Genomic DNA, 17,324 nt, shown 5'->3' with positions numbered 1-17,324 from the left:
GCACACCAGCAACTTCACCCCATCCAAACGTGTCTGCTCCCTCAGGCCCTGCATCACCACTGTCCCTCCTGCACCGATTAGCGTCCCCAGGAGACGAAACAGCCTCACTGTTACAACAGCTCGAAAAAGAACTGCACGAGGTGGGAGCAGATGGGAGCCCTGAAAGGCTTTGACTCAGAACTCGGGGGAGCCTGGAGATCAGGTCTTGGCTCAGGTCTCTCCATTCGTACTCCTTAAAACACTGCTGCAGACAGTACCACCTACAGAGGAGAGGGCAGGTGCTGCCCATATTGCCTGTGCACAGAATCCCTTCCCTCCGCCCTCCAATCAGAACATCTGGAGCTGGTTTTCCTTGCAGTGCAGCAGGCCTGCACAGGAGGGGAGCTGTAACACTCATCCGACTCAGTTCTTCCCTCTGTGCATGGAGTCAGTAGCAATAAGACTCTTCCCTTTCCCTTCAAGGGGTTAAAGAAATAGCCATCAGCAAACTTTCAGGGCACTAGCTGGTGAATGGGTATCTTTACGAAGCAAAACATCACCCGTTGCTTCTCCTTCCCCCCTTACCTGCTGGCTGGAAGGTCCCGCTGGATGAAGCCGAGCTGAAGCCAACCGAGCTCTTCCCGCTCCCCGTCTTTTTCCCCTTGTGGCTGCTGCCATGGCTTGAGGACTTCTTGCCTTTCACCTCCGACCTGCCGACCTCCGAGGTCTCTTTGCTCCCCTCATGGTGGCTGGTGGAGCCCTGGCAGCAGCAAACACAGAGGTGACTCACTCAGGCCAGATGTGGCCACAGCAGGGGCTCTTTTTACCAATTTCCCCTTAGGAGAAGTAATTGCCCCCTCTGCCCACAAAGTGATGGTCAGGTCATGTTACTCAGGAGAAAAAGCAACATTTCCCTCCGTTGCTGCTTGGTGGCTCCAGGCTTTATACTCCTAGGGATTACGCTCATCCCACCTCAGTGCAGGAAATTAAACAGGGCACTGACAGTCAGGGCACAGACACCAGAGATGTCCGAAGGTTATTCAGCCCAAATAAAACCTGAATTTGGCTGCGATTCAAACATGTATTTTCAGCTGCCTCTCTCAGGTGTGCTGTTCTCAGCAAGGTCATTCCACCTGGGGGAACGGGCTTGTCCTTGTGCCATGATGAGAGTTTCCCTGGGCTCCCTAAAGCATCCATGGATCCAGGGAAGCGCATCCCCTGCCAGCCCAGGGCTTTCCAAATCCACTGCAATAAATATTTCCCAGTGACATTGCTAGAGCAACATCTGACCATGCAGCAACAGATGCTATCCAAACCCCATCTAAGCCTGCAGGAGACAGGGAAGCAAAGGGGCTGAAGAGGGTGGCCAGATGCTAGGAAATCCAGGAGCTTGGGATGAGAGAGAGAAGTGTGGGAGTTTAGCAGGGGGGGAGAGTAGAATGAACCGAAAACCAGATCCCCCAGGGCACCCACGCTGGGATATGAAACCTTCACCTTCAAGTCACTTCAAAGCCAAACTAGCAGCGTTCAAAGATCACTTCTTGCAATATATTACCACAACCAATCAATATTATAGATATAGCTCCAACATGATGGCTACAGCCCAAAATATAACACCTGTACATTAGTGCAAACACCTTCTATTTCTTACGGAGCAGATACAAGGAAGACACGGAGAAGCACGATACCTTTCTTACATTCCACTATCCCTGACTCCAGATGACCTCTTCTTGGGGAGAGCTAAAGAAAAAAGGGCTTGTAATGCAGACTCATGAATGCCCAGATAAAAATCTCTCCCCTTTCCTCCCACATGGTTTAATCACTCTGCACAATGCAACAGCTGGCAGCCTAACACACACCAGATGTGCCGGGAATATGAAAGACAGGAGGAAGGGAGTGGTGGAAATTAGGGGGGAGAGGAGGGGGAATCTGTATTTTCTCATCACAGACTCCTGGATGTAGGAGATTAAGCCTCCTTGATTTACGAGCTCAGAGGGAGCATGAAAATCTTTCCGACTTTCCACATCTGCCTGGGGAGGGAAAGGAGAGCAGTGTCCGGGCGCTATGGGATGTCCTGGGACCACTCATCGCAGGAACGAGATGGCTCACGTCTCAGCAGAAACGCAAAGCCCCAAATTTTCCCCCCATAAATTCACCTCTTTGGAGCTCGGCACAAGGTGCACGAGGCCCCAGAAGGGCAGGGGGAAACCACATGAGAAGACATGCTTTAAATCCGGAGCGTCGGGAAGGGAGTGCAGGGCAAGTAATGAATTAGTGCAGGGTGGAAGGGGGAAATCTGAGCTAGGAAATAGATCTTAATTGCAAAATTAAAGGGGGAAAGAAAACGGGGGCGGGGAGGGAGAGAGGATGAGCTGAAGGCGGTGAATGGACAGACACTCACCTGTAGGGCTGACCTGACCCCACAGACCTCCCCGAGAGACTCCCAGCGATTTCGGGGGCAGGATTTTCCCACCTCCTGCCAAATGCTTGCCTAGATATCGTTCTGCCAAACAGGTCAGGGCAGACAGATCTGTACGGCAGGACCACGAACCCTCCTCACCACAAAGGGCCCTTCTCCAGCAGCCGCTCCAGAGAGCCTGAATTTGGGGCAAGGGCCCAGGCGCTGCAGCCGAGGAGCAGGGAGAAGGAAGCTGAAACCGCACTAAATCACTTCCCCTCTCTGTGCCTCTATTTCTTTCCCGCTTTGCTCCGTGGAGCCTGCAAAGCTCTGTGTGGCAGCGGAGCCTTCCAGGAGACACACGTGGATGGCCAAGCACAACACGGCCTTGGATCTGAAGGGGAGGGTCCGCTACCATCATGCCAATATTAATAACAGTAAAGTGGGCTGCAGTCCCATTGCCTCCCTAAGGAAGGAGATTCTCCAGCGCAGGGCTGCTGCTGAGAGGGAGCAGGAGTGGAGAAACCTCAACCTCTGGCTCATCGGCTTTTCTCCAGCATGGAAATCTGTGTGTGTGTGTGTGTGTGTGCAGAAACAGCAATATTTTGTGTGTTGCAAACAGGTGGGGGGGGGGGGGGGAGGGCATGCTGCAGAAGAAAAAAAAAAAAATAGGAAAGCAGTGAGGAAGTGAGAGAGCTCTCTTTTCAAAATGAGGCAGCAGCTACATTTTGAAGGTCTATTTAAAGCAACCAAGTGAAAAATGCCACCAGAATAAACCTGCTGCCCCAGCTGGAGGTGACAGTCTGATGGGGAAACTCCTGCCTCAAACCTGGAGCTGGGAGAAGAAAGACGAAGTCGCGCGGGCACCCAAGCGCAGGCATGCACGCACCTTCCCCCCCCGGCACTCGCTGTCCCCCGAGTACCTGTTTCCTGGCCTCCCTGTGACACTGTGCAGCACCCAAGCTCTTCATTCATTAATTTATTTATGGGAAATCAGAAGAGCATCTCTTTGCCTCCTGATTGGCGGGACGAGCTCCTTAGAGGGAACCACTGACGAAATACAGAAGGGGTGGGGGGAGGCTGGTGCCGCGTCAGAAACACAGAGCGGCTTTGCCCTGGATTAAACTACTGGAGAGGGGAAGGAGGGAGGACACCGCCGAGGAACAATGCGACGGGAGCAGGAGCTCCTGCAGCCCACGCAGCGCAGGGCGATGCGCCGAGGCAGCCAGCTGGGCAGGATGGAAGCATCAGCTGCCTTTCCACGCTGGATCGCTAGTTAGAGGTCAGAGGAGTCTCCGTCGGGATGCTCAGCTACAGCATCTCTGTTTCTGAGCCACCAGCAACCTTTAACCACGTCCCTTCCCTCAGCCTCGAGACCAGGCAGCACCGTGCTTTGTAGGTGGGGATGGGAGACACAGACAGGCCAAGACCGTATTTCTAATTCCCTGATGTCACTGGCAAATTCCCACTCATGTCGGGACAAGGGATGCTAAAAGGCTCAGGGATTCTTACCGCAAACCTCCGTGCTGAGACATGCTTTGATTTGCAGGGGTAATCATCATCCTTCCCCCACAAGCCCCTACCCCATCGCAGCCACTGTGAATTTGCCTGAGCCGGGCACGGTGCAGGGGTTCCCAGGATCTGTCAGCTCCAGACCAGTCCTGGGTAGATGCCGAGAGCTCAAATAACAGTGGGAAACCTGGAAAGTCTCCCTGCAATCGTGCGCTCTTGGCCCTGCTGTGTTTCCTCTCCAGCACCTGAGCGGGAGAGGGTGGGTGCGGGGAGGCCTTGGCGTCCCCGGCTTAGATTACAAAACCCAGATCAAGCCAGATGTTGGAGCCCAAAACACGTAGCATGTGCGAGTGTGTGTCAACAAGTGATCGTGATGTCTGCAGCTGGCAGGAGAAGGCAGCTGGGGTGGCTTGCAATCCTGCAGATTTACTGCAAGTGCAACAGAGAGCGGCAGGACGGCTCCCCAGAGGCATTCGCAGGGGGAGGGAAGAGGCTGCTCGCTCTTCGCCTGCTCGCTCACCTCGATCGCCAGAACCAGGCACCAGCTACACGGAGGGATCCCGAGCGCAGAAACTGCCTCCTGAATTTGTCTGGCATCCTGTGACTCCAGAGCCGGAGCAGCGCTGGCTGCCAAGACTTACTGGTGAGACTCATTGCTCCTCCCCCGGCGAGAAATCCTCCTCTGCCCCAGGCCCCCTCCATGAACACCATCTTTCCAACAGGCTGTTCAAAAGCATTGCTAGTTGGCAGCGTTTTGTAGCTTTTGGATAGACCACATGAAATAGCCAGAAACTATTCTAGCCAGAGACTATTACCCAGAGGGGATGTTCTCTGCCTCCTTCCCACCCCCCGAAAAGTCTGTAGCTGCTCCAAGTAGCCAGCATGACAATGAATGGGAGCCTGTATCCAGCACAAATCCACTCTCTACAACCCTTCCATCCCCAAATCCACCACCAGAGCAGCACACGGGGATTTTCAGCAGGTCAGCTGCTCCGTGTGTTCTCTGGAAGGGACGCTCCCGTGCCCCACGAGCAGGGTCTCCTGAGAGCCATGAACATCTCATCGCCCAAAGACACTTTTCAGAGGCAGGAGGAGAGCTCAGGAGAGGTGTTATGAAGAGTTGTTTGCACGCTGTGAATTCACACCCCAGTTTCACTTTCCGGTGTAGACGAGAGCTGAGGCCACACCACCGTGTTTTCAGTATGTTTGTCCCCCAAACCAGAGAGAACCAGTGAGAGTCTGTCACTGCACAGACAGGACACAGAGGCCTGGTGGAGTCCAAGTGTCAGATATTAATGGTATTTAGATTCCTAGAAGTCGGAGGGAAGCACTCAGTGAGATGTTCGAAAATCTGGCAGAAGTCAGAGGTCTAGCACAATTGATTTCAAGAGGAAGACTGAAACCACATCAAAGGATCTTCTTCAGAACTAAATGGTTCAAGAGGGGAGCACAGGGTGGCCGACATATTAGGTGAAAATTGGAACTGAAAAATAAATCTGGATTGCAAAATTACAGAAAAAGGTCAAGCCAGAGGCCAGGCTGCCTGAGGGAGTGGGATATACCACTCCAGGGGGATACAGCATCAAGGGCTGCACCAGCCTCTTGTGGCTCTGTGCGACCGCTGTGGGACAGTGTCCTTCTCCCAGACACCAGGACACGACCATCTGCAGGTCACTGAGATCTGCTCTCACCCAACTGCTCCCCATGGAACACTGTGTCACCTGCAGGGATCATCCCAGGGGAATTTAACCTCTGGTTCCTTGGGTAACTTGGAGAAAACCATGGAGATGATAAATTAATTGGCCAAGATCATGCAAGTGGTAAAGAGAGGAAGAGACCCCAGCTCTCTTCAGACCCCAACCATGGCACAGCAGGAACCAGCAACGCTCTTCTTGCAGGCACACATCAGCTTCTGGTTTGCTGCATTTACACTACCCACTCCCCAGTACGCTCTACTGGGACGCGCTGTAATCTAAGACCCAGAAAGGACAAAGACGGTTTTGGCTTTGAATAGGACACTTGTTTGGACATGCTACATTAATGTGTTTCAAGGTTTTACATTAGCCTAACCCGGGCAATGTTACACTCATGCAACCACCTAGAAAGCCTCATACAACCACCCCCAGAGGCGTTTGTGTGAGGTTGTAGAGGCTCTTAGGTTTGATCCAGAGTGGGTACCTTTGGTAACAGAGAGTTTGAACAAGGCTTTGGGATCTATGCAAACAAAAAAAGCAAGGGAAATACACTCTCTGTTATGAGGATTAATAATAACTCCCTAGGGAAACACTAAAACCCTGTCATTCAAGCACAGCTACAGTAATTAGGATCTCCTGAATTTCAGCTTACAAAGAGTTGAAAGCTGCCTGTAAAACTGAATTGCACCCTTCCCTCCGTATTTATAAAGGTCTGGCAGGGCTTTGGAGGAGACAGCGGGTAATTGTCTAATAACCACTCCGGCTGGCCAGGAGTCAGGTTTTGGATTTCAGTTCAGCTTGAGAATAATCTTCTTAGACCATCAGTTCCTGACAGCCCTGTTAACTGGGTGAATCTGCTGTTCCCAAAAACCAGAGCTGCGCTGCCCGAACACGAGCACAGGTAAATCGAGAGGGATTGCAGCTCAGGGGCTGTCCCTCCACTCGGTCCCGCTGAACTTTCTGCTCCTCCCAGCCGGAGAACCGTGAGACCGGCTTTGCCATTTCAGCTCTGACCTACATCTACTCCCTGCTTCCAGGCTTGGCCGCACACACAACATAGAAAATCCTCTCCAGTCCTAACCCAAAGCAACCCCGTGCTGACTGGCAGGAGCTTTCACTCTTCCAGACTGCCCCTGCAGTGTTTCTCACACGTGCAGACACCGTTAGCCTGTGAATTTTCATCTTCTCAGCGCAGTCCTGCCACGTAAAGGACACCCAAGCCTTTCCAAGTAGCATTTCTGTGCACAAAAGGACATTCCTGGGACATGTTGTTTATTTGTCCTAGCGGGAGCTTGGCCCTAGTTCTGCTCTCGCTTACACCAGAATGGCCCTGCTAAGGAGCTGCATTAATTCACTTTCCCACTATAGAGAGCACGACTCCAAAGGTCCAGGTGCTGGAGTAACCTCACTTGTTCCCTGACCCCGAACAACTGCAAACTCGGCCTTCACCTTGTCACAGGCGAGCTCGAGGCAGGTTCCACCGTGTCTATTCTGCATTACTGGAGTCTGGGGGCTGGCACGAATTACAGAAAGCTCAGGGCTATCCTGATTTACAGCCAGGAGCCCATGTCAGCAGCACCATTTCAGCAGTGAATATCAGAAACACACTGACGTTCCTGACTGGGCCCCACCAGTTCTGGGCACTGGGCAGCCAATTCCGCACAAGGGACATCTTCCCAGCAGGGAACTGGACAGCCTCGACACCTCAGGAGCAAAACAGGCCACCATACCGTGCACTGCTGCCTGAATTTTCCTGAAATGAAGGAACTAAATAGGAACCAACCTCCCATTGTCTCAGGAAAGCTACCTCTATTATGCACTTTGAAGATTTTATGTGCTTCTAAGATTGCCTGGTTTCTCCCCCCCCAGCTTTATCAGTTTGTCTAATAAAAGATAACACCTCCTCCCACAAGCCTTGCCTTGCTTATCCACCTGCCTGAGCCGTTTACAACGTGGCAGCAGAAAAGGCCAAAGCACGGATATTTATCTATTCTGCAAGAGCCTGAAATCCAAACATCTGCTGCAAAACAGGCTGGCACTTACAGCTCCATCACTTGGGAGCTCAGCTCCATGATTGTGTCGTCAGCGCTGACAGAAATCAAGGCAGCTGCCGTGTTAAATTCCCAAGGTGGGCATCGAGGTGGGGAGTCAGGCAGAGAGAGCGAGAATGTGACGAATCAGGAATCAAAACCAAATGGACAAAAGCCCTTTCTCTGCTCTTCTCTACTCTCCTCCCCGTTTCCTAGAAAAGCCGATGGTTTGCCCCTGCCCTCCCTCCCAACCCTGAATTCATACACTCACATGCTGTGGGTTGGGTACCTTCTCTGCAGCCACGGGCACCGAGGATGGGGTAAGGCTGGTGGGAGACTCCGGACGTTTTTTGTGCTTCTGTTTAGGTCTTTCCTTGTCTTTCCGACTCTGCAAAAGAAATCAGAGAGTACTGGAAGGCTAACTTTTCCTCTGCTGAGAAGAGCAGTTGTAAGGGAAAAGAAAGGAGGGTGTGTAGGGGTGGATTTACAACCATACATTCATATTCCTCTTTCCTTCTCCACCCATCCACACGAGCCCAGTATCCCTTCCCCCACATCCCAGCTTCTGGCTGGGAGCGTCCCACTATCTCTACCCCAGCTGCAGCTAACATCTGGAGTGCAGAATATCAACAGAAGCCCACGAATCAGTTTATGGTAAGATGATAGGGAAGGACTTAACAAGCTCTGGCTGATTTCAAGAAACCTGAGCCTTCCTCCTGCTGTTTCTCCAAAGGGACCCTGTGCCCCCTCACCCTCACTCTCCACCTTCCTCAAGGGTTTCTCAGATCCACCCTGCACAGTCAATGGGAGAAGCTGGATTTCAGCACGTGTTGCATGCGCACAGGTGAAGAGATCAGTCAGCGGAGATCTCAGAACCCTGGTTTGAACCTGACCTAGAGATCCCCCCCATCTCCCCTCCCACCAGAGACAGCTGGTCTGGGTCCATCTCTGCTAACAGGAGACAGACTATTTAGTTGGATTTCTTCATCCTGTTTTTTCTCTCACTAAAACCCCAGAAACGTGGGATTCTTCAAATTGCAAACCAAGGAAAAATCATGGCCTGAGAAACCCTGGGTCCTGCCTGCCCTGATTTTATATTCTGCGGAATGGACTGTAACCAAGGGGGTTATTCTTATACAGTGCTGTCTGGATGTTTATAATAAAACTGAGATGATACTAAAACTGAGATGAGTGAAAGGACTGAAAACGTAGGCCTGTGTGGCCTTAAGTCAGTGGGGCTTGAGGATGCCCAGGCCAGCTGGCACATAAGATGGATGGAGAGAAGAGCATCTCCATCACACACTCCTGCTTCCTCCCTGTCTTCCTCAGCTCCACGCTCCCATGGGAACACGCTCAACCCACTACAGGAGCTTTTCCATGCTACCAAAGTCAGCTAAAGACGTGGCCTTCTTTCCTGAAGCTGCAGAAACTTCTGTGCTGAGCTCCAGACTTCCCACTGCGGTCACTGGTGTGTGGACCAAGAGAGTTGCTGTCAGATAAACACCTGCAGGAGATGCAGGGCTTAGAAAAACCCATCCTCTTGTCTCTGAGACCTTTTGGTGGGAAAGGATGCACACTCTGCTACAATTCCCTCGTGTGGGCGTTTTATTCTAGAAGCTGAAGTCCTCAGTCTGGACTGAAGGTGTGTTCAGAACAGAACAGTCACATGGAAATTCATTGATGCTCCAGAAAGACGGTGATTGTTTCCTCATGCAGGCAAAGCCCTGAGGCTACAGCTGCCAGCACACGCCAAAGATGGGATGCTGTCAGGGGAAGATGCGATTGCGGCAAACATATGAGCTCCACTGTGTGTTTTTTTTGGGGGGGGGAGAAGAGAGTGGAATAATTAGCTCAGGAAACAATACACTAAATGGGAGAAAAAAGGGGCAGGAGGAGGAGGAGGGCAGGAGGAAAAGGCTGGAGAAGGCAGGCACGAGGTGAAGCAGAGGTGAAGCAAAAGTGCTCCGGAAATCAGCACCTTCCAGCGTGGGTTGGGCTGAATTTCCATCGCCCGTGAAAAGGAGGCCCAGGCTGCAGCCCCCAGAGACCCCGCAGTGTAAACTTGCCGTGGCAGAAGCTTTCACTGGGATGAGCTGGTGAAAAAAAGGAGGCAAATCCAGCCTCCAGCTTCACTGTGCTTGCCGAGTGCACAACCAGCGCTGCCAATACCCATCACTTTATCACACGGCTCCTGGTGTTTGGCATCTCTGTTAAAGCCTCTGTTCCTAGAGCTACAGCATTTTACAAGAACCTCCCTTTTTCTTTTTTTTTCCCCTCTTTCTTTAACACACATTTCCAGCTTTGGCAGCGAACAAGGAAAGCTTGAAAATGCGATTTCTACAGACTAAGCGCCGAAAAAACAAATTAAAATTAAATCTTTACTAAATCTCCTAATACTTGGGGGCTTCTCATGCTATAAACACTGTCTAACTCTCCTGGGTCTTCTAGGACAGGAAGACAGAGAAACTGTGTCCCAGTTAGTTAAGCAGCTCATCACAGACCATGTGCACGTCAGCGTTCATTATTCCAGTAGCAGTAACAATTTGCACTCACTTAATAGCACACAGCAGAGAGGTTCAACCAGCTCGAAGAGAGGTTTTTTAATATCTACATCTCATTTTACAAATGGGAAAACCAGGGCAACATGGGATGAGAGAACTGGCCGATATTTCACAGAAAGTCATCCAAAAATCGAGAAAGAAAAGTCAGGGATCCCCACCCCACCTGGACACACTCCTGCCAGCTTGCAGATGTTGCCAGTGCCACTCTCGGAAGGTAGAAATGGAAACCGGGAGCCAGACACCTCATTACACTACATTTTGCCAAATTACTGCACAAACCCTGGTCCTTAAACTTTCCGAATATCACAAAGCTTATTCTCCCATTTTCAGACCCCAAATCCCAAATGCACATCAGTCCCGAAGCTGCGAGAGGAGGGAGTAAGATACAATGCTGCAAACGCCAGTGAGACAGGACTGTAATGATTTAATTTCTCATATCCTGGTCAAGATGAGACAAGGCGGAGCCAAGCCATTTTGGCTAACGCCAATGAACCTGCACACCTACACACACACACATTCACACGTGCACACGCAGGGGGAAAACCAGAAACGTCCCATCACCGCAGCGAACCATAAAAACCTCCCACAGCTCCATTGTGATGGCAACCACCAAACTCACATCCTCCAGCTTCAAAATCCTGGCCGTCTCCTGTCTGAAAAACCTCCCTTGGCTGTCGGCAGCGCAGAGCCCACACCAGCTCACTGAGCAGTCCCCTGGATAGATGTAGGAGTGCGTACATATGTACATATTCAGCAAGAACCCAGCCTGCACAATAGGGACCAGATTTCTGGAATGCCTCAGCTCCCATTTAGACACTTGAATAAACGGTCAGGTTTTCCAAAAAAGCTAAACGCCGGGTATTGAGCTCTTTTGAAGATCTGGCCCCGACTACATGTGCTGAGCAACTGCACTCAAACTATTTAGAAAATCTGTCCCGCAGAGACCAGTCGTCGTGCTCTGCTCAAAGGAGCACAGTGAAACCAGAACCACCGCAGCCTGAGGAGGAGCTCGGTGGCAGTTCTGCTGGGTGTCCCCACAGCCCCCGGCCATGCCCACAGGCACACCTTGCTCCTCGGTGGTGCCCACCAAGCACTTCTCCCTCTCCCACACCACCTCCTCCCCAGGTTCTCCGTCTCACTTCTGCTCGGGCAAAGCAGAAACCCACAGGACGGGGCACCCAGGAGCTCGCAGAGTTGGGGTGCCCACTGCCTCTGCACACCCAGTGGCACCCACCTCCCACCCTCCAGTTACTCTCTAATGCTTTTGGGGACTCAGAAGGGCAACAGGACCTGGCACCTTCTTCAATATTACTGGAGAAATGCAGTGCCCTGTGTTAAATGAAAGACAATTAACTCCGTTACCCCATGGGCATTTCACAGACGGGCCGGGTTGCCCCCAGACCAAGGTATTGGTGGGACGGCTACTTCGGCTGCCCGCAGAGACCATGGCACTGAGACGGTCAGGGTGCCCAGTCACTCCTGGCTATCTCACCTGTGTTGACAAGCCCTCAGACAACTCGGAGCGTTCCCCAGCTTGCACCAGAGCCTTTTAAACATGTGGGTTTTCTCTCCAGGAACCAGAAGGCTCCAAATGCTTCCTGCAAGAGCCGCAGGGCACAAAGAGAAGGGAGGGCAAGGGGAGAGGGGGGGAAGCAGCACTTGGTCCCCTGCCTCTCCAGTGCTCTCTGCCCACCTGGATTTTTTCTGTGCCCATCTCCCTGACACAGAGGCACCGTCCTCTGCAAACCCTCCTTGCGGGAAACTTCACAGACAACACAGCCACTGCCAACAGCCCAGCCTGCCCGCAGAGAACCTGCCATGAAGCAGGACTCAGGGGAGGAGGAGGAGGAGGAGGAGGAGGAGGAGGAGGAGGGAGGGAGGATGCACTGCGAGAGCAGGAAACCTTTCAACACCCCCACATCCCATCTTTGCAAGCAAAAGCCGAGCCCTACCTTGCAGCCGCTCAGGGCTCCCTGCAGCAGGCTGGCGGGGCGAGCTGCGGTCTGTAGGGAACACCAACCTGCCCCCAGCAACAAACTTCATGGAAAACAAACTCTCTCCATGCAGGACTGAGCAGCTGGGGCCTGGCATGTGGGCACGGAGCAGGCCAGGCCTGCGGCAGGCGGGGGGGAGCGGGGCTGCAATGGGGAGAGGGGGGGGGGGGGCGTGCCAGCCACACAATCATCCCCCTTCGACCTCCCCAGCGCCGGAGGAACGAAACAGGATCTGTCGCTGCCAAAAAGGGTTGTGCACAGCTCCTCTCGCTCCCCCCACCGCCGTCTCCCCTTCCCCGAGCCCCCCCTCTTCTTAATCTGCTGGACACCAGCAATTGGATCATTAAAAGTCGATTGGGCAAGGGAAGGAGGGAGGGAAGAGCTGGGAAGAGCCCAAGCGGGCTTTGCTGCTCCCTCCCTCTTTCCCAGGCTCTCTCTGAACTCCCTCGCCCGGAGAAGGAGGCCTGGCTCTGGGCTGCAGCCATGGCGGCCGCGGCCAGGAGGAAGGCAGCACCGGGCAGAGGGACGCTAAGCCCTTGCCGGCAACCAGGGCCCTGCTGGGGTTTTCGTGGGTTTGCCTTGAGACACCCTCTGAGCGCACGAGAGGTTTTACACAAGGCCTTTGTGCGCTCTCAAATTATTGCTGCAGGATGGACGGATTTGCTGAGGGCGGTTAAACACCCGCATAACAAGAGGTCACAGAAAGCTGGAGACAAGGATGCGATGAAATAAGGCTACTATGGCTTGATTAGAGCAGATTTAAGTCCAGTTCTCCTTCCCAAAAACCTGCACCGGTCTTGCAAGCAGCCGCCTGCATCCCACTTGAAAAAAAAAAACCACCCACTTTGCCCTTTGGTGCCTGCGTGGACACAGAACTCCAAGAGGCCGACCTCCGTCCCCAACTCGAACGCAAACACAAAGCCCCTCACAGCCCCACTGGGTTTAGCTTTCAGCCCAGTACAACCTCTCTCCAGTCTGCTGAGTCTGCCAGGCTGGATCCTTGGCTCGTTTCCTCCGCTGGCACCGGCTCGAGACAGGGAGGCGATGGCAGCGGGGAGACAGGCTCTGCCCTGCGTCTGCTCAGCCACCGTGGGACCGGGGGCTCGTGCGCTGCTCTGGCTGGTGCTAAAGGGATAAGGGGAGCAGGACAGTCCCTGTACCCCCGTAAAGTGCCCCCCACTGTGGGTAGGGAAGCAGTTCAGGAGGTAAAGGTGTGTTATGATTGTGGAGAACTGGTTCTGTATCCCGACCTGAGGAACACCTGCACGCGGGCTTATTTGCTCCAAGCGCCTGCCTCTCCTTCCTATGTCACTGGGCAGGGACCGTTCCTCTCATAACGATGTCCCATAATCAAATTAAAAGTCCTCTCATTCTGCTTATGGCTTCCAGGTGTTCGCTAAGAATAACACTAGATGCCTGTTTCCCTCCATGGGATACAGGCCTAAAAATGCTGTAGCGCATGTGCTCCCGTCTGCTCCTGGTGTGACAAATTTCATTCCACGGAGCATGCTAATTTTCTTCTGTGTGTTTCGAGCAGACAATATAGGTGACAGAACATCTGTACTTCATTCAACCCCCGTGCGTCATCCAGCATTTTCTTGGTATTTAGCTATTGTTTTCTTTCTGTCTTTCTTCTTTCCTTTTTTTTTTTTTTCAAACAAGCAAGCCCTGCAAAGGCTCCCACAGGGGAGAGCACACACATCACAATACCAACCCCGAAGAAATAAATGGGGCTGGTTTTGCTAAGGCCTGGGGTATGTTCTGAGGAAAACCCAAAGCCCGGAGCTTTCCCATTTTCAGGACAGCACAGAAGGAAACGCTTGGGCTGGTATCATTTGTGCCTGCAAGAGGCGGGGGACGCCGACGCTGGCTCGCAGTCCCACGTCACAATTGTCCCTTGTTCCGCAGAGAACAAGACTCTTCACAAACGCTGAACTGTTTTACAGCAGGGCTTAGGAGTCCAACCCCCGAGCCTTTGCTGTCTTACTGAAGCCACTGGGTTAAATCCTGTGCCCCTCACTTAGTCATTAACTCAGCCGGAGTTTCCCTCCCTAAAGCCTAAGTAAACAGCCACAGCCCTGCGCTGGAAGGGGGCTGTCAGGCTGTCAGCTCCTTCTGGAGCGGAGAAGAATGAGCACCTGCAGCCCAGGGGCTCACACACACGCTCTCTGGGTTGCCGCTGAGTGATCCGCTCCCCAGCAACACCTCCAGCTCCGGGAGGACGGGACCAGCCGGCTGCACAGCTGGACAGGCTCAAGAAAAAGCTGTTTTCCTTCAGGTCAGCGCAGCAGCACACCCAGTTCCCCTGAAACATGTGCAATTAGATCACGCACGGCTAGTCACGTACTCCATAACCATGTGGGAACTAGTGGTTCATCCCCCTCTGGGGGTACCCCTTGGAAAAGTGTTCATTCCCACACCGCCTCACACCCACCCTGCGCTTCACAACCACCCCCAGACCCGTGAACTACCCCACACCCCTGGAAGCCAAGAGTGCCTTCCTCACCCTGCCTGCCTCAGCTGCTTTGCACGCCTCGTCCCCCTTTCCGTGTGGAAGGGGGGGCTGACACCCCCTCTCTGTGTGGAAGGAGCCGATTTTGCACTTGTGCTGTGGTCCTGCCAAGCAATCCCAGCCCTGGAAGGGGCCTCCGTGGGATCTGCTGCTCCCAAACCCCACCAGCCATCCGGAGGGGAGAGCAGTGCGGCAGCAGCGAGCCAGAGTCTCTCTGCATGTTTGTGAGGAACCCAGAGGCTAACAATAGTGGCAAGCGCCACTGAGAAGCCTATAAATAAATCCATATTCCTCCTGTTTTCGCTCTCCCCCTGGCGCTGACCTGCTTTCCAACCTAAGCCGGGAAAGCAGCACCTCCCCTGCTCCTACCTGCCAGGCACGTGGTTGTGCTCCCACCCCGGCCACCAGAAGCCGTGCAAACACGGAAACCCCGGTACGGTCCCCCCAGCCTTGGAGTCGCGCAGCCTGTCAGTTATAATTACAGCTGAGCTCTCCAAAGCCGCCGTCAATCACCCCAATCCGGCCCTCTCCTCCCACCCCCCCCCCCTTCTTTCTCTGCTTGTTGGCTAAAAATAGCACGTTCCAGTACAGCCCCTGCACCTTGTGCCAAGCGCTCGCTCCCTGTCCGTGGCACAGATGCTCTTTCTCCCTCCCTCCTCCTCCTCTCCCCGCAGCAGCTGAACACACAAGAGGAGTAAATACTCCCCGTATGCTTCGGCGGCAGCGGGAAATGCACGGACTCGGTGTCGGCAGCTTTCGGAGCGAGCTTTGCCTTGTTTGCCCATGTATCAGGTACAGTCTGGGCAAACTTCCCAAACACGTAATGGACATACCGGGCAGCGTTTCAAACTGGATATTGCGGGATAACCTCTGTAAATAAAGAGGGAGATGGCTTTCCTGCCCACACGATTTATGGACTCTCAGCTGGGCATGCCAGGAGGGTGTCAGTCAGTATTAACTGACGGCCGTGCTGCTTTTGAAAGCCTGGATGCCCTTGTCCCCAGGAGACTGGGCTGAGATCCATCAGACTTCGGCCACATAACCCACCGGAGTGTCATCCGGCTGTTTCTGGATGTGGGTCATTATCATTACCACTCAAAATCGTTTACACATTGTGGGGATGCCTACTGCAAGGAGACAAAAACAAACAAAAAAGAAGTAAACAGCCACACACCTATGGGAAGACTTAAAAGATTTGCACTGTGATTTACAGGGGTGTCACCAACTGTGTGTCCACAACAAGGCAAATTTGGCTTCTGACTATAGTGGAATATATCCAGAGGTTGCTTGGTAGAGTAATTCTGGACTTCTGCTTAAAAAAAACCCCAGGATATGGTCCATAAAGTATTAAAAACTATCTGTCCATACTGAGAGTATCCCCGTATAAGTTGTTTCTGCTTCAGATCCTATCCCACTGCTTTGGACAGAGGGGGTGCAAAGGAGGACGGCAGTACTACAACTGGATCCTTGAGATTACAAAAGCTGTGTGAAAGGGTAGTGAAAATTTCTTATTCTGCTGCCACTTGCCTTAGAACCTGAATCCTCCAAAAAAAAACCACGTTCTGCCTTTTAGGGCTATTTATTATAAATAACAAATACCTCAGAAGCCTCTGGTCTCCTCGTTTGTTTTGGTACAGGCCCTTCTACACTGGAACCTGCACCCCTGTCAGAACCCAGAGCCTGCTGGGATTCTGCTGCCACATTCTCTGCTGCTTTTCCTTGAAATACGAGCGTTCATCACGTGAGGCAGTTGGTTAATTATGAACCTTGGTGTGCTGTTAACATGTCCTGTAACCCCGCAGCAGTTTTGATGAGTACGTCTTAACCAGCAGAGTCAGATAAATAACTATCATACCAGTCAGATCTGGCGTGCGATGTTCTTCTAAATAACTGTTTATCAAAGATAAACTCTTTTCACATGTAGACTTGAAGCAGGTGGAATCCCTGTGCCTGGCTAATTTGACTAACAAAATACTACCTAGTTTATACTAATTATTGTTGTTGCCTACACTAAGCCTGCTGGCCACGATGCAGGTTACTAATCAGTATCTTTTCGTCCTTGTAAAACTTGGACTCTGGGATCCAAGGACAATGACCTCCAGTTTATGTTCTCGTTTAAAACCACAGCCCAAACTACTTCCACACAGATCAGCCCAGTAGCTGGAAACCATAGCACAGCGTCAGCCTCAAAGGGCTGGGATAGAAAGATAGAAAGAGGACAGTGGCACATTTCATAGGCATGTTCTGCCAAGACCCCTCGGGCATAATCTGAACACGCAAACTTGGCCGCACGTTCCCCAGGGCTCTATTCGCTCACACGTTTCTAGAGGCCTGTTTAAAAACGCAGCCACTATTCAGATCTCTGACTGTGAAACTCTCTGCAGAGTCGGGGCTCACTTGAGGAGCCATGGGTGCTCTCTGCACACTCTTCCCCGGCTCACCTCCATCCCACACGGCCGTGTCTCTCTGGATTGACCAACTCTGTGCAGATCTTACCTTCTTTGGCCTTTCATGGTGGGACACGTGCTTCTCTTGAGCAGGGGATGTGGACCGACTCCTCCTTCCAGCAATGAAGGAGCTACCTCCAGAGTGACGTGAAGTCTTCTGAGGTGAGCGGGGAAGGGGACAGGAGGTGGACAACAGG

General features: G+C 52.6%; 1 protein-coding gene across 1 annotated transcript in view; it reads right to left on the bottom strand.

Annotated features, from left to right (window-relative positions):
- Window positions 1-17,324, bottom strand: part of MLLT6 (MLLT6, PHD finger containing) — a 42,417-nt gene that overhangs the window by 12,027 nt on the left and 13,066 nt on the right. Inside the window, exons 7-9 of the mRNA XM_074162775.1 lie at window positions 17,177-17,284; window positions 7,903-8,001; window positions 565-739 (exon numbers count right to left, since the gene is read on the bottom strand). Coding sequence (XP_074018876.1) covers window positions 565-739; window positions 7,903-8,001; window positions 17,177-17,284 — 382 coding nt within the window. The remainder of the gene's footprint in view (window positions 1-564; window positions 740-7,902; window positions 8,002-17,176; window positions 17,285-17,324) is intronic.

This window comes from Numenius arquata, chromosome 23, assembly GCF_964106895.1.
Source record: "Numenius arquata chromosome 23, bNumArq3.hap1.1, whole genome shotgun sequence".
In the NCBI taxonomy this organism is placed as follows: Eukaryota; Metazoa; Chordata; class Aves; order Charadriiformes; family Scolopacidae; genus Numenius; species Numenius arquata.
Note: the sequence above shows the minus strand (reverse complement) of the source record. Positions and strands in the feature narration are given on the sequence as shown.